Raw genomic sequence first — 23,278 nt, 5'->3', positions numbered from 1 at the left:
AGGTATGAGCAACAGTGAGGCACAAAGACCCTGTGTTAGGAGGGAGCATGCACTGAAGGATTAATGGCCACTGAATTAGTCTTCATGGAAGAAAAATTGCTGCTGCAAAATGCAAAAAGAAAACTTAAAAGATTATAGGAAGGAACCACTCTATGAAAGCTGTTGAAAAAAAAATACTTTAAAACCAGTATCCATATACCTGAGGGTGTTCATGTATCTGGCATAACATATTTTCATGATATTCTTTCTCCTATAACTCTGCAGATTAAAGTCTAATTTATGACCGGGGCTTGGGCCTCTGCCTAGCACTTGCTTTGTGTTTATTTTCTATACCATTTAGACAGTTAATTTAGTCTAGATGGGCCAAATTTAGAGAAGGGGGTGTGGGGCATGAGGTTGTCTGTATTTAGTGTTAAAATTACGTTTAAAGTGTAAAAAAAAACATTTCCAGTAATGGATAAATTAACTATTTTTTCCCATTTTATGAAGCTGAAAAATTATGTCTAAGTCTAGGAGAATATTCTTTTGATGAGAATGAAAAACAATTAGAAGACATAAATATGAAAGAGAAGAATCTTGAAGAGTACTGGAAGAAAGCAAAGGAAATTCTACACAGAATAGAACAGCTTGAAAGAGAAGGAAATGAGGTGGGTTTTTTTTGTTTCAAAGAATATAGAACTTTTTTCAAGGTTTTTTGTTTTGTTTTTTCAGTAGAGGTTAGAGGGTAAAATATTTTTCCTGCTAAGTTATTTTTTAAGTTTTATTGGTTTTAAATTCAAAATTAAGTAGTGATACTTGAGTAACCATCTTTGAGCACAGAAAGAAAAGATTTTTAAGAAATGGAAATGATGACTGAAAAAATAAGAGACACGGAAGATAGAGATCTAACATCTGTATAATAAGGGTTCAAGAAAGAGAAAGGATGGAGAAGTAATCTCTCTCTCTTATATATGTATATGTATGTATGTATATATACACACATATACATGTTTCTATATTTTTTTATGTATGTACAATTTGTGTCTTTGTGTGTGTACTTTTAAAAAATGTTTATTTTTGATGGGGCGCCTGGGTGGTTCAGTCGGTTGAGCACCCGTCTTTGTCTCAGGTCATGATCTTTTGGTTTTTGAGTTCTAGTCCCGCATGTGTGAGCTCAAGCCCTGCTTTGGGCTCTGCAGTCTCTCTTCCTCTCTCTCTGCACCTCGTGAGATTCTCTCTCCCTCTCTCTCTCTACCCCTCGCTCACTCATGCTGTGTCTCTCAAAAATTTTTGTAAATGTTTATTTATTTTTGAGAGAGAGAGAGAGAGAACAAGCAGGAGGGGTACAGAGAAAACGGGGGACAGAGGATCTGAAGTGGACTCTGTGCTGATAGCAGAGAGCTCCATGCAGGGCTCAAACTCACGAGCCAGGAGATCATGACCTGAGCTGAAGTTGGACGCTCAACCAGCTGAACCACCCAGGTGCTCCTTTGTGTATGTATTTTTTTTTTTTTTTTTCCAACGTTTTTTATTTATTTTTGGGACAGAGAGAGACAGAGCATGAACGGGGGAGGGGCAGAGAGAGAGAGGGAGACACAGAATCGGAAACAGGCTCCAGGCTCCGAGCCATCAGCCCAGAGCCTGACGCGGGGCTCGAACTCACGGACCGCGAGATCGTGACCTGGCTGAAGTCGGACGCTTAACCGACTGCGCCACCCAGGCGCCCCTGTGCATGTATTTTTAAAAATAAAAGCATAGTGCTCAACTTAGTATAATAGTATAGTAATTTCATTCTTTTAAATGACTGAGTAGTATTCAATATTAAAGATTATTATAAATTTATTTAACTAGTACTTAATTGAGAGACATTTAGATTATATTCAATCTCTCACCAGTGTAAACAACTCTAGAGTAAATGTCTTGCTACCATATATATTTTATATATATATGTAAAATATATATAAACACATAAAAATATATATGATAAAAATATATATATTTTGTTGTTAAGTTTATTTTTATTGGAGAGCCTGGGTGGCTCATTTGATTGAGTGTCCAACTTTGGCTAAGGTCATGATCTTGTGGTTCGTGAGTTTGAGCCCTGCATCAGGCTCTGTGCTGACAGCTCAGAGCCTGGATGGAGCCTACTTTGGATTGTGTGTCTCCCTCTCTCTCTGCCCCTCTTCTGCTCATGCTATGTGTGTCTCTCTCTCTCAAAAATAAATAAAACACTAAAAATTTTTTTGTTTATTTTTATTTCTTTTGAGAGAGAGCGAGCAGTGTAGGGGCAGAGAGAGAAGGAGACAGAATTCCAAGCAGGCTCCATGCTGTCACTGCAGAGCCCAATGTAGAGCTCGAACTCATGAACCATGAAATTATGACCTGAGCTGAAATTAAGAGACGCTTAAGCGACTGAGCCACCCAGGTGGTAAATATATATATTTGTAACCACCTTACTAAGATGTAAATCACATTCCATACAGTTGACCTGTTTAAAGTGTACATTTCATTGGCTTTTAGTATACCCACAGAATTGTGCAACCATTACCACAATCAATCTTAGAACATTTTTATCACCCCCCCCCAAAAAAACCCCATACCTTTTAGCAGTCACCCTCCCTATTTCCCCATCCATTCTTCCCACCTTCCCAGCCTAGGCAACCACTAAACTATTTTCTGTGTCTATATATTTGCCTATTCTGTACTTTTTATATAAATTGAATCATAGAGCACATGGTCTTTTGTGACTGGCTTCTTTCATTTAGAATAATGTTTTCAAGGTTTATGCATGTTTATATTAGTATTTCATCTTTTTTAAAAAAGCTTTATTGAGATGTTATTCACACACCATACCATTTGCCCATTTAAAGTGTACAATTCAGTAGTGTTTAGTATATTTACAGATATGTGCAACTATAGTCATTTACAATATTTTTATTATCTCAGAAAGGAACTCTGTACCCTTTAGGTATTTCCTTGCATTCTCCATTCCCAGCCATGTGTGTGTATATGTGTGAGGAGGGGAGGGGCAGAGAGAGGGAGGGAGAGAGAGAATCCCAAGCAGGCTCCTTGCTGTCAGCAAGAGCCTGACACAGAGCTTGATTCCATGAACTGTGAGCTCATGACCTGATCCAAAATTAAGAGTCAGACGCTTAACAAACTGAACCACCAAGGTTCCCCTATCTATAGGGTTTTTTTGTAAAGATGTACAAGTTTTATTATGAACAATCCTGTCAAATTGTTTCTCCATAGAAGTTGTGCAATTTATGCTCTCACCTGTAAGTTATGAGAGTGTATACCCTTTCAGTTTTTGCCAGTGTCCTAGATGAATGCTGTCTCAGTGTAGCTTTATTGTGCTTTATTGTGCATTTCTCTTATTGCATGTGGGATGGGGCATTTTTTCATAAGTTTAGGAGCTATTTATGTTTCCTTTCCCATTAACTGTTGATCTCCTTTTCCTATTTTTATATACTATTGTTGATCTTTTTCATATTTCATTATAGTAGCTTTTCATAAATGTTGATAGAAAAATCATACCCCAAGACATGACTTATACATATTCTTTCTAGATGTTTTGATAATCATTTGGTTTGCTTCTGACCTTTTTTTCTTCTGAGTCCGCCCTCCCCACAACCGCCCCAGCCACCCATATTATTCTTGGTCTATAGTAGAGCTTTGAAAAAAATTTTTCATGGGGTCAACTATATTAGTTTCTTTTCTTCATGATTTATTGATTTTGTGTGATATTTAGAAAGGCCTTCTTCCCCTCAGGAATGTTAAAATATTATGTCTTCTTTTAAAATATATACAATTTCTGGGGCACCTGGGTGGCTGAGTCAGTTAAGTGTCTGACTTCAGCTCAGGTCATGACCTTGTGGTTCATGAATTTGATTCCCACATTGGGCTCTCTACTGTCAGTGCAGAGCCCACTTCGGATCTTCTGTCTCTCTCTGTCTCTTCCCCACTCACGCTGTCTCTAGTTCAAAAATAAACATTAAAAAAATACACACATGCACACACACACACATATATATGTGTGTATATACATATATATACACACAATTTCAGTTTTTTATATATCAATATTTAGCTCATTTTGACTTTTTTTAAGTTTATTTATTTTGAGAGAGAGAGCATGAATGGGGTAAGGACAGAGAGAGAGGGAGAGAGAGAATCCCAAGCAGGCTTCACACTGTCAGCACAGAGTCTGATATGGGGCTCAAACTCACGAACTGTGAGATCATAACCTGAGCCAAAATCAAGAGTTGAATGCTTACCCTACTGAGCCACCAGGCTCCCCTCATTTTGACTTTGTTTTTGTGTAAATTGTGAGATATGGATCCAATTTATTTTTCCCCAGATGGCTACCCAGTTGTCCCCAGATCATTTACTAAATTCCCCTTTCCTGTTAATTTAAACTGTTTTAAATTAAATTTAAACCTTTTATTATGTATATTCTGTTGACAATCATGAACTTTTCCTATATTATTTAAAGAAAGTATAAATTGGATTATAAAACAAATGGATTATCTTGAAATTATTTACTTGTCATTTTTACATTATAGGAAAAAATACAAAGAGAAAAATACAAGGATAATGTTTCATCTATGAACATAAATATTCAAAATACATTGAAACACCTCCATGGAGATAGTATTGGCAGAGGCCCTGAAGCAGAAGATAAGGATAAAAGCCAGTCTAGAAAGCTTCCAAGTTGTAAATCCCATGGAATTCTAACTACAGCGTGTACAAATGATCACCAAATGAAGACCCTGTTAAAGAGTACAAATCCAGTTGATGCTTGTTATAGGGAGAGTGGACAAAATAAAACTTTATATAAAGCCAATTCAAGTTATAGTCAAAACTTACATGAAAGAACAAATTTTGAAAAAAATTCTGTTTCTCAATCAAGGTATAGTTTAATAATTGTTTCTAACTTTATTTATTCAAGTATTTTTTTTTTTTTTTTGTAGTACTATGTTATTAAGCCCTGGGATATAGAAATGATAAAAAATGGTCTTGGGAGGAGCCTAAATGGAAATGTTGGGAATGGAGTTTGGATGGGGAAGTATGGGCCAGTTCATCTAGGGCCTTGCATGTCACAGTCAGGATTTTTGGTTTTCATTCACAGGGCGTAGGGAGCCTTTGACAATTTTAAATTGTGTGACATCAGATTTGCATTTTAGAAAGGATACTCAGAGAACTTAACCTGAAACCCTATACCTGAAGTAACAACGCATGCATTAATAATCCACCGGCAATGTAGCAAAAACCAGTTTGTAAATTTAATTTGATAAAAAGGAGTAGTGTGTGATGAAAATATGGCTCAGGATTACCTTTTCATTTGTTCCTTTCACCTCACCTCCAGTTCATGACCTTGCTCCCTCAGATAGCCTGTGGGGCTGGACCTGAGATGTAGCTTTTCTTAAAAATTTACTTGTGTTCTCTCCTCTGATGGATACTGTGCTAGTAGGGAAACTGAAGAGTATTGCTGCTATATTCTGGGAAGGTTGCAATGTAAACGGAATATTAGGGAGATGGATTACATCATCACCACTCCTTTTTTTCCTTTATAAAACCATTCTTGATGTTAATTTTAACCTGATTTCTCAGGGATGTGGAATTGGAAAGCATTGAAATATGCCCTTGGGCCAGCTCTCTTGCTTTCTGTCCCATTGCTTTTGTTCTCTCCTTTTTTTTTTTTTTTTTTTTTTTTTTTTTTTTACGTTTGTTTGCTTGTTTATTTAAGTAATCTCTCCACCCAACATGGGGCTCGAACCCGTGACCCCAAGATCAAGAGTCGCATGTTCTTCTTCCAACTGAGCCAGACAGGCACCCTATGTTTTTCTCTTTTATAACTTTTTCCCTGTGTTTCTGTTGGCATCAGTATTATTGCCTTTTGGAATCTTATTTAACTCCACTTTTAGAAATGAGGCTATAACCATTACAAACGCTACTTTGGCAGAATTTGATAGACTTTGGTAGATCCTGGTTCCATCTCCTGCCTGCCAAACACCCAGAATCACACCACTGCTTACAGAAACATTTGTGCACACACTGAGCAGTATGTTTACTTTTAATTTCTGGTGTCTGTTTTCTTTTAGTGACCATGTTTTTAAACCTCCAATTCCTGTTGTCAAAAATAGAAAGCAGGAGTTACCAGTAACAGGTATGATTAAAAATATTTCTTCTTTGATTTTTTAAGAGAACATATTTAGGTGACTAATACAGCTAAAAATGTAATTGGTATATTTGCCCTCTAACATATAAGCCACACTTTCTTTTTTTTTTTTTTTTTTTTTTTTAAATTTTTTTTTTTTCAACGTTTTTTATTTATTTTTGGGACAGAGAGAGACAGAGCATGAACGGGGGGGGGGGGGGGGGCAGAGAGAGAGGGAGACACAGAATCGGAAACAGGCTCCAGGCTCCGAGCCATCAGCCCAGAGCCTGACGCGGGGCTCGAACTCACGGACCGTGAGATCGTGACCTGGCTGAAGTCGGACGCTTAACCGACTGCGCCACCCAGGTGCCCCATAAGCCACACTTTCGACTCCTTTCTGGTGTAAATACTTTAATCACCTGTTATTGACATCCAGAACCTTTCTGTTTATCCAACAAGATGACTGAATATGTAGTACTGTACTAAAGTTTATGAAAATCTTGAGAATTAATATATCATGTAAATGTCAGGTCCTTTTCATTAATCAAAAGAATCTTAAATATTGTAATTTTTTCCAGATCCATTTACATTATGTTCAGATATAATAAATAAAGAAGTCATCAGTTTTCTAGCAACTGACAGTCATTCTAAAATGTTAAAGTATAGATGCTCAGGTAAATATTTTTTTTACAGTTATTTTGTGATTAAAACTTTATATGATATTAGTTAACTAGACTTTATAATAATTCTGCCTGTATGATTTAAACTTCATTGCCTTTAGGATCACCTGGGTGGCTCAGTCGGTTAAGCATCTGACTTCAGCTCAGGTCATGATCTCGTGGTTCATGAGTTTGAACCCCACATCAGGCTCTCTGCTGTCAGTGTGGAGCCTGCTTCAGATCCTGTCTCCTTTCTGTTGCCTGCACACACGCACACTCTCACTTTCTCTCTTAAAAATAAATAAACATTGGGGCGCCTGGGTGGCTCAGTCGGTTAAGCGTCCGACTTCAGCTCAGGTCATGATCTCACGGTCCGTGAGTTCAAGCCCCGCGTTGGGCTCTGTGCTGACCGCTCAGAGCCTGGAGCCTGTTTCAGATTCTGTGTCTCCCTCTCTCTCTGACCCTCCCCCGTTCATGCTCTGTCTCTCTCTGTCTCAAAAATAAATAAACGTTAAAAAAAAATTTTTTAAAAATAAATAAACATTAAAAAAAACCCACTTCATTTCCATTAGAGAAGTAACAATCTGGAATATCATAAAACATTCAAATTAATACCTCTTATCTGCATTAGCCGGTGCTTCCAGTATTCATTATCTGAATCACCATAGCTAACATTTTTTTACTTTATTATTCTGTTTTTGTCACAATTAATACCATCTATGAGTTTAACTTTTCTGAGTAAGGTAAACGTTTTGTATATTTTCAGAGAGCATCAGTGGGTGTATATTCTGGATAATGCTGTACACATTAGGCATTAAGTGTTAAACAATATCTATTTTTACGTCTGTAGTTAGTATATAAATGTTTCTAGTATTATATGCCCCATTAGTTATTTTTTATTAATAATTTATTTATTTTTAATTTACATCCAAGTTAGTTAGCATATGGTGCAACAATGATTTCAGGAGTAGATTCCTTACTGTCCCTTACCCATTTAGCCCATCCCCCCTCCCACAACCCCTTCAGCAACCCTCTGTTTATTCTCCATATTTAAAAAATCTCTTATGTTTTTGTCCCCCTCCTGTTTTTATTTTATTTTATTTTATTTTTAATTTTTTTCATGTTTATTTATTTTTGAGAGAGAGAGACAGAGCACAAGCAGGTGAGGGGCAGAGAGAGAGGGAGACAGAGAATCCAAAGCAGGCTCCAGGCTCTGAGCTGTCAGCATAGAGCCAGACGCGGGGCTTGAACTCAAGAGCATGAGATCATGACCTGGGCTGAAGTAGGACACTCAACCGACTGAGCCACCCAGACACCACCCCTCCCAGTTTATATGTTATTTTTGCTTCCCCTCCCTTATGTTCACCTGTTTTGTGTCTTAAAGTCCTCATATGAGTGAAGTGATATGATATTTGTCTTTCTCTGACTAATTTCACTTAGCATAACACCCTCTAGTTCTATCCACGTAGTTGCCCATTAGTTATTTGTTCTGCAGGGGCCCTGTAAATGTTCCATCCATCCAAGGGACGCTTAATCCATCCCTTTTCCTCCTCCATACCCTGGTATTTCCTCTTTGTTTTAGTGTCACACTCTGTTACGTGGACAAAATTGAGGCTCATGTTAGGCTCAAAATATCACTACTCTTTAGTCTTGGATGTGGAGTTTGTCTCTATTACTCTAAAACTAGCTATACCTAACTATAATCTGAATGCCATCTCTTTTTTCTTCCCCATTTTAATACTTGTGAAATCTTTCTCTTCATTACCTTTCTATCCATTAACTTCTTTTGTCCCCACTTAAACTATGTTCATTTCTTCTTGTCTTAAAGAGAAAAATCTAGAGGTGCCTGGCTGGCTCAGTTGGAGGAGCATGTGACTCTTGATCTTGGGATCATGGATTTGAGCCCCACGTTGGGTGTAGAGATTACTTAAAATAAAATAAAATTAAATTAAATTAAAACTTAAAAAGGAAAAATTTAAATACTTTATGTGACTTGCTGTCCCTTCAAATATTCATCGGCTCTTTCTTTCATTATTACCAGATACTTGCTCTTTCTCCTTTCTCTTTCAATATATTAATTTCCTTCTTAGTTCCTTGCAATCTGGCTTCTTTTATTGCCATTCTACTAAACTTTAATGTTAAAGATTATCTGAAGCCTCTTTTTTTCTGCCAAACCAATGACTTTTTAAAAAATTCTTCTCCTCTTTAGTAACTCTACACTGTTGATAACCATTTCGTGGAATCCTCTCCTCTCAATAGTTTAAAGACACAGTTCCCAAACTATCCACCCAGACTCCCAGGAGGTCTGTGGTGAACTTGAAAGGGCATGACAAAATACTTTAAATTTTATAAATGAGTGGCACCTGGGTGGTTGAGTCTGTTAAGCATCTGACTCTTGATTTCAGCTCAGGTCATGAGCTCACAGTTTGTGGGATCGAGCCCTGTGTCAGGCTCTGTGCTGACAGCGAGGAGCCTGCTCGGGATTCTCTCTCTCCCTCTCTCTCTGCCCCTCCTCCACTTGCATACACAAGCACTTTCTCTCTCTCTCTCTCTCTCTCTCTCTGTCTCTCTCTCTCTCTCTCTCTCTGTCTCTGTGTCTGTCTCTCAAAAAAAATAAACATTAAAAAAATAAATTTTATAAGTGAAATACATAATAATCAACATCTTTTGGATACCACAGGAACTACTAGCTCAGACTCGTTACAGTTTCACCATTAGCTTGCACTGCATTCCTTTTGATGATTTCATGTCATTGTGGACCTGAGTTTCTAGTGGTTGTGATAAAAAGCAAGCACTACATGAAAATAATGTGGAACAGGAAATGAGGGTGGCAGTGTCAGTCAGATTCCAAGATAGGAGAATTTGTTCTGTACCTCGTAAGTGCATATATCGCATTACGAGTAACTGATTAGGGGTGCTTAGCTGGCTCAGTCAGTAGAGCAGTGTGACTCTTGATCTCAGGGTTGTGAGTTTGAACCCCATGATGCTTATAGAGATTACTTAAAAATAAAATCTTTTAAAAACAAAGGAGTAATTGTGGTTAATAAGAATGAAATCTAAATATTTTTCAATTTAAGTGTATTATTTTTTCAAATGGCTACTAAGTTATTAGAACATAAATGCTTATTAAGTTGTTTGGGACTTAACAGAAGATTGGTATTTCTTTTGGCCTAGGAGTGCCATAAAAAATCACCAAGATCTCAAGGATGCCATGACGTGAGAAAGTTTGGGAACCTCTGGTGGGAAGTATTCCACAGGGCAGAGGAGATACTTTATTACTGTTAACTCCCTTTCATATCTTAGTTTGTTTGAGATGGTTCTTTCCTAGTTCCCTTCTTTAATGATGATTCATTCACTTCACAGACACTTAGGGAGTGTTTATTCTTTGGCAGGCATGGGGATCAGATTAATAGAACTAGTCCTCATCTCAAGAAGTCTGAAAAACACTTCATTTTATCACCTTTATTACTTTATCTTTCTCTTCCTGCCAAATTTCTGCATATTTCCCCAAGACCTAATCTATAGCACTTACTCAGTGCTGTTTCAACATCTGCTTTTGTGGCATCACCTGTCATTTTACTGATGATTTTCAAATCTTTATCTCTACGCTTGGCTTCTACCTTGGATTATATATAGCCTCATCCTCCTTTTCTAGCTACACCTAAGGCATATTTCAATATCTTGTTTTTACTTCAAGGTTAATGTGTTTAAAACACAGCATCTTTCTCCCTTTTAAATTGCCTTCCCTCCAGCCACTCCATTTCTATTAGTGTTGTCACTATTCTTTTGGCCTCCCAGATTTCAAACTTTAAATCATTTATAACCATTTTTTCTCTTTATATCCCCTATTTCTAGTCTGTCAAATTTCATTTTTTCTTCTTTCCCACATAGGCCCTTTTTGCTTCATGCTTCAATTACACCAGCAACTTTCTGGCAACTTTCAATTACACTTTTTTGTTTTTCAGTTTTAAGTCTCACCAACCTCCAACGGTAATGAGCATATTGCTGTTAACTTCTCTTTCTAATATGTGCTTTTTATCATGTTACCAACCTAAAGGCCCCTCAATGCTTCTCTGTAACTCACTGACTCAGGCTCTCTGCCTGACTTTTAAATTTTTGTGGACTTTTATTCTGCTTCCACTTGTTAAATTTTATTGCATATTTGTTCTCTTTAAGTCTGCCAGAAAGTTGCTATGCTTATTCCAAACTTTGTCATTCAATCAACTATCAAATTACTTAAGAATTATCCTAAACTTTTCCCTTACCCCAGTAGCTCATTATTCACCAGTTTTTAACCTCAGAAATCTCTACACTCTCCCTGTAAATGTCTTGTTTCGGAATTCCTCATTTATATTCTGGACTGTTGAAGTAAGCCCTCAACTGAACCTCTTACCTTCAGCTAAACTTTCTATGACACAAATGAAATCATGTCATTTCCCTGCTTAATAAATACCCTCTAGTTCCTTCCCCATTGACTTGCAGATAGAAATAGCATGGCTTTCAAGACCATTGTCATCTGGCCCCCTGCAGCCCTCACAAGACTCAACTTTCCTCCTACATTTTTCTCATACTTTATACTCCAGCCACACCAAAGTACCTATAATTCTCTGAACACGCTATGCTTTTTCAACTTTTTTGTTCTTTTACACATGTTTATGGTACTTGAAATGTCCTCATCCTAGCCAACTTCCTGCCTGGCTAACTTCTAGTCTTTTAGTAGTGGGCCACTAATACCATTAGGTGACAGGCAGATGGGGAAGTTTATAATGGATGGATGTGGCTAACATCACCTGAACCTAGTGATCAATCTTAACATTAAAAAAAAAAGAGAGATGGTCAGACTTTATGTGCCTCTTTTTTTTTTTTTAAATTTTTTTTTTTCAACGTTTTTTATTTTATTTTTGGGACAGAGAGAGACAGAGCATGAACGGGGGAGGGGCAGAGAGAGAGGGAGACACAGAATCGGAAACAGGCTCCAGGCTCCGAGCTCCGAGCCATCAGCCCAGAGCCTGACGCGGGGCTCGAACTCACGGACCGCGAGATCGTGACCTGGCTGAAGTCGGACGCTTAACCGACTGCGCCACCCAGGCGCCCCCTTTATGTGCCTCTTAATATGATACAGTGAGAGGTCCTCAATACTGCCTGTGAGGAATTCTGCTAAAAACAATTGAATCTGAATCTAATCAATCATCCAGATCTAATTACTAGTTTATTGGACACACAGGAACATTTTAAAGCATGCACCTAGGATATAATCAATGAAACCTAGCCTTTGGGTAACTCCATAGTATAAATGATCTAGTGTCTATATCAAGTAAATGACAAGGAGGAAGAGAGGAGAATGGATTGATTAAAATAAACTTGAGGCATTTCAACTGAAGGTAATGATGGACCTTCTTTGGATCCTGGTTTAAACAAACCAATTGTAAAAAGAAAGTTTTGAAATGATGGGGAAATTTAAGCACTGACTGGATATTAGATTATATTAGACATAATTTTTTAAGGTTTGATAATGGTTTTGTGTGTTTAAAAAAAGTCCTTCTCTGTTAGGGATGAATATGAAGTATTTACAGATGAAATTATAGTTTCATGCAAATTCCAGGCTCCATAATCTAGTGTATACACGGAGGGCAGAGCAGAATAAGTGGGTTATAGACAAAATATGACTGACCATAACTTAATAATTATTGAAGGTGAATGATGGATATGTGGAAGTTCATTATACTTTTCCCTTTACTCTTGTGTGCTTGAAAATTTCATAATAAAACACTGAGACAAAAAGAGATGACTGGGCATAAGAGTCACTTCTTCTGGGTATTTTTCCTAATGGTGACTCCTGCTGAGAACCTGACCAAACTAGATGCTCCTTTTCTATATCATCCTAACTGTTCATACCTCTATTGCAACACTTTTTTCACTGTATTGTATTGTCTTTAATCTCTCACATGACTGACCTTCTTGACATATTTATAATTAAGTTCCTGATTTTACTTCAGTTATCATCATAAAGATATTTGCTTTCATAGATTTGTTACTAGATATTTTGTAATACCTACGCATCACTTTAATTTGTTTTCTTTTAGGTTGCATAGCAGTAGGAAAATCCCTGAATAGCCGAAATTTTAGCAAGCTCTTGCACTCTTGCCCATACCAATGTGATCGTCACAAAGTCATTGTGGAAGCTGAAGACAGATATAAAAGTGAACTAAGGAAATCACTTATCTGTAACAAAAGTAATTTACTCAGCAGCTTTGAAACTGTTATTATGACTATACCTTTTGAACTGTAATCTAGAACATGAAGTGTATTAAAAAGTTAGAGGGTAAAATCATGTTGAAAAGAAAATATCTTAGAGCAACCAGTGTTTTAAGATGTACCCAGGGAAAAGATTTAGTCTCTGGTCATTTAAAAATTCTTCCTAATCCATCTAAGGATTCCCATTAGAAGGGGGGAAAAGGAACTATCATACTAATGGAATTGATGTGCAGATTGATACTCTAAGTACACTAAATGTTTTCTGTATTTTTCAGAAATTCTGCTGACCCCACGTAGGAGACGACAACTCAGTAGTGAATCTACTACCTCTGGAGGAATAAGTTAATATATTTAATTATTAAATAAACCTAAATTTCATATAGTTCTGAGAAAAAGAGGACAGCTAAATGATGGTTTCTCAGTCCCATTGATGGTTCTTAAATGATAACCGTTGGGTCTGATGAGGGTCATAGTTCCTAAGAAAAGGGGCTTCCCACTTCCCTTCCTCATGTTGCTTTCTCACTAATTGCTTGCCCGCTGGGGAAGAAGCAGGAGGACACTAACATTTATTAAGCACTTACTAGGTGGTAGGTATTTTATGGATATTTCCTTTGATTCTTATAATAACATTATAAGGTGTGTAGTATTTTATTTCCACTTTAAGGCATAATGAGTTGGCAAATGGCAGAGCTTACATTCAAATGCAAGCCTGTCTTTCTCCAGAAGTCCCTGTCCTATCCTCCTGATCACATTTCTATTTTAAGAACAAAATTATTCTCCTATGGATAAGTGCTTCAGAGAGATTTTGCAAAAGATTTTGGTTCATAACTACAGCACTTCAAACAATCAAAATTTAAGAGACAAATAGTATAAACCTTTAAAGCCCTGCTTAAAAATCAAAATACTTCTTGGGGTACGTGGGTGGCTCAGCCGGTTGAGCATCTCACTCTTGATTTCAGCTCAGGTCATGATCTCATGGTTCATGGGATCGAGCCTCATATCTGGTTCTGCGCTGAGAGTGTGGAGCCTGCTTGGGATTCTGTCTCTCCCACTCTCTCTGCCCCGCTTCCACTCACGTTCTCTCTCTCTCTAAAAATAAACAAGGGTGCCTGAGTCAGTTAAGCATCTGACTTCGGCTCAGGTCATGATCTCACGGTTTGTGGGCTCGAGTCCTGCATCGGGCTCTGTGCTGACAGCTCAGAGCCTGGAGCCTGCTTCAGATTCTGGATCCTGTGTCTCCCTCTCTGTCTGCTCCTCTTCCACTTGTGCTCAATCTCTCTCTCTCTCTGTCTCAAAAATAAATGGATATTAAAAAATAATAGTAAAAATAAAAACTAAACTTAAAAAAACCAAAATGCTTTTTTTTTTTAATTTTTTTTTAATGTTTATTTTATTATTTTTGAGACAGAGAGAGACAGAGCATGAATGGGGGAGGGGCAGAGAGAGAGGGAGACACAGAATCGGAAGCAGGCTCCAGGCTCTGAGCCATCAGCCCAGAGCCCAACGCGGGGCTTGAACTCACGGACCGCGAGATCGTGACCTGAGCTGAAGTCGGACGCTTAACCGACTGAGCCACCCAGGCGCCCCACCAAAATGCTTCTTAAATGATGAGTTAATTTATGGGAATTTTTATTTAACTACAGGGTTAAAATTTCAGGTTTATAACCATTCCAAATTTATTACAGAGACTTAGTGAACATTACCATTTTCTTCTCTTCATATGAAATTAATACCTGCAGAGTAAGAATAAGCAGTTAAGTACTTTACTTGTCAAAGTAACCTGGAATTTAGTAACATTTATTGAATTGTTCTGTTATTTATTGCAAAGATACTTAGACATTCATATGGAAACATTTTACCATATACTTTTATTTGGCCATTTTCACTGCTAAAGCCTTAAAAGAAATTTCAAATTTATTTTTAATATTGTGGTTTTTTTTTAAGTTTATTTATAATCTCTCTACCCAACATGGGGCTTGAACTCACAACCCTGAGATCAAGAGTTACACACTCTTACTGACTGAACCAGCCAGCACCCCTGAAATTTATTTTTTATATCTGGGTCTTTTTCTATGTTAAAAGTTCTGCGTTCAGGGGTACCTGGGTGGCTCAGTCGGTTAACCATCCAACTTTGGCTCGGGTCATGATCTCACAGTTTGTGAGTTTGAGGCCCTCGTCGGGCTCTGTGCTGACAGCTCAGAGCCTGGAGCCTGCTTCAGATTCTGTCTCCCTCTCTCTCTGCCCTTCCCCCACTCACACTCTGTCTGTCTCTCTCTCAAAAATAAACATTAAAAAATTAATTAAAAATTCTGCATGCAAATTAAAATTAATTACAGTACTCCTCTAGGGCAGCCCACTTTTTGAAGTAATATTTTCCGTAGAAACTGTTAGAAAATGGTTGTTTTTCCATAGAAACATGTTGCATTTGGAAAACTTGCTTTTGACAAGGAGTTGGCATCAAATGAATAATGGATTTTTTTCAGCAACATGACTTAAAAACAAATATGTAACAATTTAAAATATCCTATAATTGGGGCACCTGGGTGGCTCTGTCAGTTGGGCATCCAATTTCGGCTCAGGTCATGATTTTGCAGTTCATGGGTTCGAGCCCTGTATCATTCTCTGTGCTGACGGCTCGGAGCCTGGAGCCTGCTTCGGATTCTGTGTCTCCCTCTCTCTCTGCCCCTCCCCTGCCCACACTCTGTCTGTCTCTCTCAAAAATAAGTAAATGTTAAAAAACATTTTTTTAAAATATCCTATAATCATTTTACATAGTAAAATCATTTGTAAAGCCTCACGAAAAGCACATAATTGTGGTTGTACATTGATTACACAGAGGGATCCTAAATACTGTTAAGTGACATTCAGCTCATAAGTACATACATCTTTTTTGTAGATTAGAATTGCTTTAGCTAACGCCAAATGGCTAATAATTTGGTCTGCTTTTTTAGAATTTAGAAAGGCATCTTGAGATACTGATTAGATTGAACTTCTCTTTCACAAGTAGGCTAAGAATGTTTGGTACACTGCCATTTTTCCTCCTTGATTTCCCTTTCATTTCAAGACACATTTATGAGCATTCATTTGGTTGTAGGTTGCATTCAAATTTGAAACCATTCTTTTGAGAAGAGACCATTGCAGCATCTAAGCATTTAAAGAGACTTGGCTCTCTTTTAGGATAGACTGGTGTCTTGAGAGATTTTGAAAAATAAGAGTCCCTAGAATTGAACCTTCTTGCCTACTTTCCCTTACCCTTTCCTAAAGCCTTATCAATGTTAAGACTAGCACTAAAGGGGTTCCTGAGTGGCTGTGTTGGTTGAGCATCTGACTTAGGCTCCGGGCCATGATCTCGTGGTTCATGAATTCAAGCTACGCCCCCTCCCCCTACTCCCTCTCCTGCTGGCTGCTGTCAGTGTAGAGCCTGCTTCGGATCCTCTGTCCCCGTCTCTCTTCCCCTCCCCTGCTCATGGTCGGTCTCTCTCTCTCTCTCAAAAGTAACCAAGCATTAAAAATAAAAAGATAGTCACTAAAGAAGTCACAAAGGGGAGCCCTGTGGGGTAGAGCTGCTTCCTCCTTTTAGGCTGCCCAGTACTCTGCTGCAATAACCTTTGAGGAATTGGGCACAGATGTAGGAGTCAGTGAGATGGCAGCTGTATTGGAAAAGTGAGAATTGGCTTTACATGAACAATTCCTGGACCCCAGTATCCTGAACGTTATAATAACCCGTCCACTCCTGATTATGAGTTCAAATCATTAAGCAAGTGAAATTGAAATCCTCTATTTCTTAGATAATGACAGCTTTCTAGTAGAGCTAAAAGTAAGGAGAACTTCATTGATAATTTTGAAACACTTTTTACCAATAATTAGGGGTTTTTTTTAACAAATATTTGTTGATCATCTACTATGTGCCAGATATTATTTTAGGCACTGGAGATATAACGGTGAGCAAAACAGACAATAATTCTTATCTTCCTGGACCTTGCATTCTAAGTAATACCATTAAGTAATCATCAGACATTTTCAGTGTTTTCTCAGCCTTCTGCTGGTAAGATTTTCATTTATGTTTTAAAAGATCTGAACCATGCCTCCTATCCTAGGAGAAGTAGACAAATGGCTCACAGTCTTGACCTGCAAGGGCAAGATTTTCTAAAGTTGTCCCAGCACCACTGTTTCAATTCCTTCTAAAGTAAATAGCAGCCTTAAGTGGAAGTACAGAAAACTCCTCCTATCAACATCTATCTACAATGATAACATGAGTTAGCAATGAATAAAAAACCTTATAAGAAAACTATTTCCTAGTAATCATCACCAGAAGATATTTATGTACACAGATACCAACTGCATATTCTTTCTGTTGTAGAAAGTATCCCCAATAACCAGATTGTTAAAAACTTCCTTCTCCCTTGTGCAGCCTGTTTTTTGAGTTTTAATCAAGCTGAGCACCCATACAGGTAGTGAATGTTTTTAAAAGTGAATTTCAAAAGACCCTTTTTAAAAAAAATATTTATCAAGGCTGATAATTAAAGTAACAAGTGTCGATATTCTTTTTTATTCTATGAAGTTTTGGAGCCCTTTGGGAAGACTGTATCTGTAAGATAGGTAAGCTGTCTGTTAATTGTCCTCACAGGAATGTTGAGAGAATTAAAAATCAAATGTTTATAAATTCTTGTGCTTCTTGATTGAAAGATGTTCCACGTATTGCAATAGAATTGTTAAAATTATAGAAGAATTCACAGTGATAAGACATAGCTTAATAGTAGGCACTCAATTTTTAAAATTGAAATGAATTTCTATATGATGAGTAATGCAGGCATGAAGCTTTCTCACTACATAGTTCATATCCTTAGAGTAAGTTAAAAATTTATCCTTAGAGTAAGTTAAGAAGATCCCTTTTTTCAGCAAGTACTTACATATTCTATGATTCTCATTAATTACAGAAAAAAGAAGAATTCGTAAAAATTTTACCAAAGAAGAAGTAAATTACCTTTTCAATGGAGTTAAGAAAATGGGAAATCACTGGAATTTAATTTTGTGGTCTTTCCCCTTTCAGCAAGGACGGAAAGCTGTGGATCTTGCTCACAAATACCACAAGCTGACCAAAGGCTCCAAGCATGAAGCTCCTTGATCAGAATACTTGTCAGTTTTTAGGTTTAACTAATAGAATACAATGGCTTGAAACACAATTTAAAATCTTCTAAACTCTCATGAAACAGAGAATGTGAAAACAATACTGTTTTAATTAAATACTCCTTGTGATTCTGTATCTCTTTGAATTATTAAAGTAATTTATAAAACAAATACACTTTTTAATGTGTAGATTAGTAAGCAAAATTCCTTTATAAGGTCAAACATTTGTTTAGGAATATGCTTTTATTTTTCCTTAAGCTCAAAGAACACAGGTCAGAGAAAAAATATCAGCTTTTAAGCATTATTTGACATTATATTGTAATGGATACCATGTGAGACATTTGGATTTTAGTATATATTCTCACCCAGTGTAAGTTCCTCCCCAGAACTTAGAATAGTTTCCCAAGCTGTTCAAATGAAGTTCCCACATATTAAATCAATGTTTGACATTTTGTTAGCTAAACTAAAATGTTTCCTCTTCTAGAGGCTAATTGTGCAGTTCCTTTGAATATCCCCAAATTCTATGGTCAGGTTCACTTTTTTGGTGTATGTTTTGGTGTATGCCTTTGCTTTTTAAAAGCTTAGAACAGGGGCGCCTGGGTGGCGCAGTCGGTTAAGCGTCCGACTTCAGCCAGGTCACGATCTCGCGGTCTGTGAGTTCGAGCCCCGCGTCGGGCTCTGGGCTGATGGCTCGGAGCCTGGAGCCTGTTTCAGATTCTGTGTCTCCCTCTCTCTCTGCCCCTCCCCCGTTCATGCTCTGTCTCTCTCTGTCCCAAAAATAAATAAAAAACATTGAAAAAAAAAAAATTAAAAAAAAAAAAAAAAAAAGCTTAGAACAAATTTTTATCGTTTAAGTTAGTTTTCTTCTAGTGGAAAACCAAGCTATTTGACCTCAGTTGTCTATTTTTCTTACTCTTTTTATATTCCTATCCTGATCCCCAAAGGATGCTGTTGCAGCCTTTATTAAACTTAATATGCTGTTGCTGTGGCAAAGGGATCAAGTATCAGAGCCTTAAAGCTCACCTGTACTTATATACCCATTGGTTCACTGCTTCGTGTCATTGTAATAGATTTCTTCAGTCCCCAAAGGTATTTCCAGAAAAGTTTGTATTCTTTGACCTTTTCACATCATGACTATATCTACTTGGATAAATTAAGAATTTTTATTAAATTTATTTTTTAATGTTTTGTTTATTTTTGAGAGAGCGCAAAGCAAGGAGGGGCAGAGAAAGAGGGACAGAGGATCTGAGGCGGGCTCTACACTGACAGCAGTGAGCCCGATGTGGGTCTCAAACTCACAAATCACGAGATCATGACCTGAGCCGAAGTCGGACACTCAAACGACTGAGCCACCTAGGTGCCCCAGAATTTTTACTAAATTTCTAATTTTCTGATCCATAATGAATTGCAGAGAGCCAATAAGCAGAAAATTTTCTTTAAATTCAAAATTTCCTTTAAATAAAAGAATAATTTTTTTTTAAATTTTTTTAACGTTTATTTATTTTTGAGACAGAGACAGAGCATGAACGGGGGAGGGTCCGAGAGAGGGAGACACAGAATCCAAAGCAGGCTCCAGGCTCCGAGCTGTCAGCACAGAGCCCGACCTGGGGCTCGAAACTACGGACCACGAGATCATGACCTGAGCTGAAGTCCGCCGCTTAACCAACTGAGCCACCCAGGCGCCCCTGAATAAAAGAATAATTTAAAATTACAAAGGGGTGCCTGGGTGGCTCAGTCAGTTAAGTGTCCGACTTCGGTTCAGGTCATGATCTCACAGTTGGTGAGTTAACAGCCCCGCATCTGGCTCCGAGCTGACAGCTTGGAGCCTGCTTCGGATTCTGTGCCTCCCTCTCTCTGCCGCTCCCCTGCTTGCTCTCTCTCTCTCTCTCTCTCAAAAATAAAGATTAAAAAAAATTAAAGTTAGGAAAATTCCTTATAGCATTTCAAGTGTGAATGAATCTTGTCCATTTAAATAGGCTTTTTGATTTGCACTTCTCAAGACTTAGGAAAGTTGTTTTAGGTCAAAGGGGAAAACATTGTTTTGTCAGTCTTATTGGCTTAATCAGGAGTTGTTTCTTAAATGTTCAGAAAGGATTTAAACATGTTTTTCTACTTTAAGTGGGTCTCAGGTAATAGTTCTTTTATTGATCGGAAATTAACAGAAAAATCAAACACTGCTTAACTCAAGCATCCCCAAGAATATGATACACTGTCGGTTAGACACTGATTTGTGTCAGTTACTGAGACTATATTTAAAATAACCAATACTGGGGCACCTGGGTGGCTCAGTCCATTAGGTGTTGGACTCTTGATTTTGGCTCAGGTCATGATCACTCAGTTCATGAGATTGAGCCAAGTTAGGCTCTGTGCTGACAGTGCATGGCCTCCTTGAGATTCTCTCTCCCTCTCTCTGCTCCTCCCCCACTCATGCTCTGTCTCTCTCTCAAAATAAATAAACATTTAAAAAAATTAACCAATGCTATATTGCCTTCTGAAACCTTGAAATTTTATCCTAACTCTTCACTAACTTGGTTAACATGAGCTGCTTTTTTTCCCCCTCAGATGGAAATATTTGGTAATAAAATAGATGAAGACACATCAAAAGGAAAGCGGAAGAACGATGACATATTAGAGAACTGTATAGCTTTAGGAGTTTAGACATGACAAAATCAACAGGGAATAAAAAATGATTTTAATAATGACAGACCTTTGGAGTTGGAATTGACCTCAGTTATAGTTCCCTGCCAGAGGCATGAACTGCTGTACAACAATCTCAGCCTTTGTGGCTGTCTTTAATTTTGCATAAATCCTCAGAAACCTGGAATTTACTACTTCACAAGGTGATAATTGGTGGTCAGTTCTAACTTAGATTAAAATGAAATGTGCCCTCCTCAAGCACCTTCTGTAGAACCACAAAAGTTGAATTTCTTTTCTACATGCTAATCCTTGAGAAAGGAAAAGATAGCTATCCATCACTTTCTCCTTTTCCTTCTACATTCTCTATCCTTCATGCTGATAAGCCCAGTTACTTCATGCTTCAGCAGAACAGTGTCATGTCTCCTTATGGGCTTAGTCACTGACCACTGGACACTTACTCGTCTTGATAAAATGTGTCCAGGGAGTGCGTGGGTGGTTCAGTCAGTTGAGTGTCCGACTTCAGCTCAAATCACGATCTCACAGCTAGGGAGTTCGAGCCCCACGTCAGGCTCTGTGCTGCCAGCTCAGAGCCTCTAGCCTGCTTCAGATTCTGTGTCTCCCTCTCTCTTTGCCCCTCCCCCGTTCACACTCTGTCTTTCTCTCTGTCTCAAAAATAAACATTAAAGAAAAATGTGTCCAGAAAGAAATGTGGCTTTACTGCCAGAGTATGTCTGTACCCAGTTTGTCATCTAGTATATTAGGCATCTCTTCCTACTTCAGATCATCCACAGCTTTGAGTGTGATGCTGCATTCTCATCCAAGTCACTGAGGGTAACTTGAGGTGCTGGGCCAGGGTGAGAGGCTGGGCAGGCTCCTAGCAGCCTCTGGTTATCCCTGTTCATCGGTTCCCTTTGGGCCTGGTCTTTGACCTGCTGCAGTGCTATCATCCAGGCTACATTTCACTTTGTCTGAGTGAATTGTCAAATGCCCCGTTGAAATCTGCATTTGCTATGTCTAGCATCCTCTTGCCTGGCATTCCTGCAAAAAAAAAAAAAAAAGAGAGAGAGACTGTGAATCTCGTCCTATCTTTTCCTTTTCCATGTAGTCACATTTAGAGAATTTCAGCTAGGGCTGATGAAGTTCACTGGCCTGTAGTTTTAAACTCCATCTTCTGTCCTATGGAAATCCAGACACTGCCTTTTTATGACTTACAATACTTTCCAGACTTCTAAGGGTGTAACTCCTCATGGGTTTTCACTCTCATTGTCTTGTTTGAACCTTACATTCAGGTTGGCTGATGCTATGCCCGTTTGTTGGATCCTGTAACTCATGCTGCCAACATTTTGGCAGAGCCAGGATCAGAATTCTACTCCTTTGAAACTCACGTAGGTGGTTGCTTTTCTGCCATATCCCACTTCCTTGTGATATTTAGAAATGCCTTGTAAAGTGAGCGTTTTCCACAGAGGATAGCAAGAACCCTCAAAGGCCACTAAAGTTAAGCTCCATGAGTGAAGTGTATTTTTTTTCCTTCCATTACCCTTTTCCTTCCCCTTGTCTCCCTGACCTTTTATCCTTTCACATATCTTTCTTGTCACTACCCCCACCCCCAAGAAAGGAAATCAAAGCTCCCTATTTCTGTTGTGAAATGCTGTCTCCCTGGAAATATCATTTTGAAAAACCTGTTAAGGGGCGCCTTGGTGGCTCAGTTGGTTAAGCATCTGACTCTTGATTTCAGCTCAGGTCATGATCTCACAGATTGGGAGATCCAGCCCCGTGTGGAGCTCTGCACTGAAAGCTTGGACTCTGCCTGGGATTCTCTATCTCTGCCCCTCCCCTGCTAGCGTGCTCGCGTGCCCTCTCTCTCAAATAAACTTAAAAAAAAAAAGTTAATAAACACAATTGTATTGTTTGCTGCAGTAAAGATTACTACCTTGCACTCAATAGGGAGTGAGGTGAAAAGCGGGATATTTATGAGGACTTGGGGGTCTAGTTTAAGATGGGTCTTTCATTGCGGGGCTAAGAATTAGGCAAAATTCATGATAGCTTAAGTTCAGTGAATAGGATTGAAGTACTGGGATGCTACCTTTTAGCATTGGGATCCTTGGCCAGGTTTCTTAAGTTTTCTGAGCTTCAGGTTTCTAGTCTGTAAAAGGGTTAGATACGATTCAATGAGATAATGTGTGACCGGCACAGATCAGCGCCAGATAAATGGCGCTATCGTGTATTAGTCTCACTCCAAAGCCTGAGCTTTTCTCGTTAGCCTGGGCCCTCGACGGCGCTTCGCTAGCGGATAGCTGGGCGAGGACCCGAGGCTAGTGCCACTACTCCCCTTGGCCGGCAGAGGCCGCCCGCGCGCCCTCCGTCCCGGCGGCTCCAGGTCCCGCCGCCGTCGCCTCTCTGCGCATGGCTGCCCCGGCTGTTGCCTGACCGCCGCCCACCTTCCGCCGCCGCAGCGGCCTCA

The 23,278-nt window shown here is 38.6% G+C and overlaps 1 protein-coding gene across 6 annotated transcripts in view; it reads left to right on the top strand.

Annotated features, from left to right (window-relative positions):
• Positions 1 to 18,314, top strand: part of TERB1 (telomere repeat binding bouquet formation protein 1) — a 46,371-nt gene extending 28,057 nt beyond the window's left edge. For 3 of the 6 annotated variants that reach the window (XM_078438848.1, XM_078438849.1, XM_078438850.1), the window contains 7 exons: positions 490 to 647; positions 4,545 to 4,891; positions 6,084 to 6,148; positions 6,718 to 6,813; positions 12,882 to 13,031; positions 13,329 to 13,394; positions 17,991 to 18,314. In XM_078438848.1, the coding sequence (XP_078294974.1) occupies positions 490 to 647; positions 4,545 to 4,891; positions 6,084 to 6,148; positions 6,718 to 6,813; positions 12,882 to 13,031; positions 13,329 to 13,394; positions 17,991 to 18,178 (1,070 nt within the window). In that variant the 3' untranslated portion in view covers positions 18,179 to 18,314. Of the gene's footprint in view, positions 1 to 489; positions 648 to 4,544; positions 4,892 to 6,083; positions 6,149 to 6,717; positions 6,814 to 12,881; positions 13,032 to 13,328; positions 13,395 to 17,614; positions 17,653 to 17,990 lie in introns of all 6 variants that reach the window. The other 3 variants (XM_078438852.1, XM_078438851.1, XM_078438853.1) reach the window with 3 other exon arrangements.
• The last annotated feature ends 4,964 nt before the right edge of the window (positions 18,315 to 23,278 follow it).

Source organism: Panthera onca, chromosome E2, assembly GCF_046562875.1.
Source record: "Panthera onca isolate mPanOnc1 chromosome E2, mPanOnc1 haplotype 2, whole genome shotgun sequence".
NCBI lineage: Eukaryota > Metazoa > Chordata > Mammalia > Carnivora > Felidae > Panthera > Panthera onca.
This window is presented reverse-complemented; position numbering and strand designations above follow the sequence as displayed.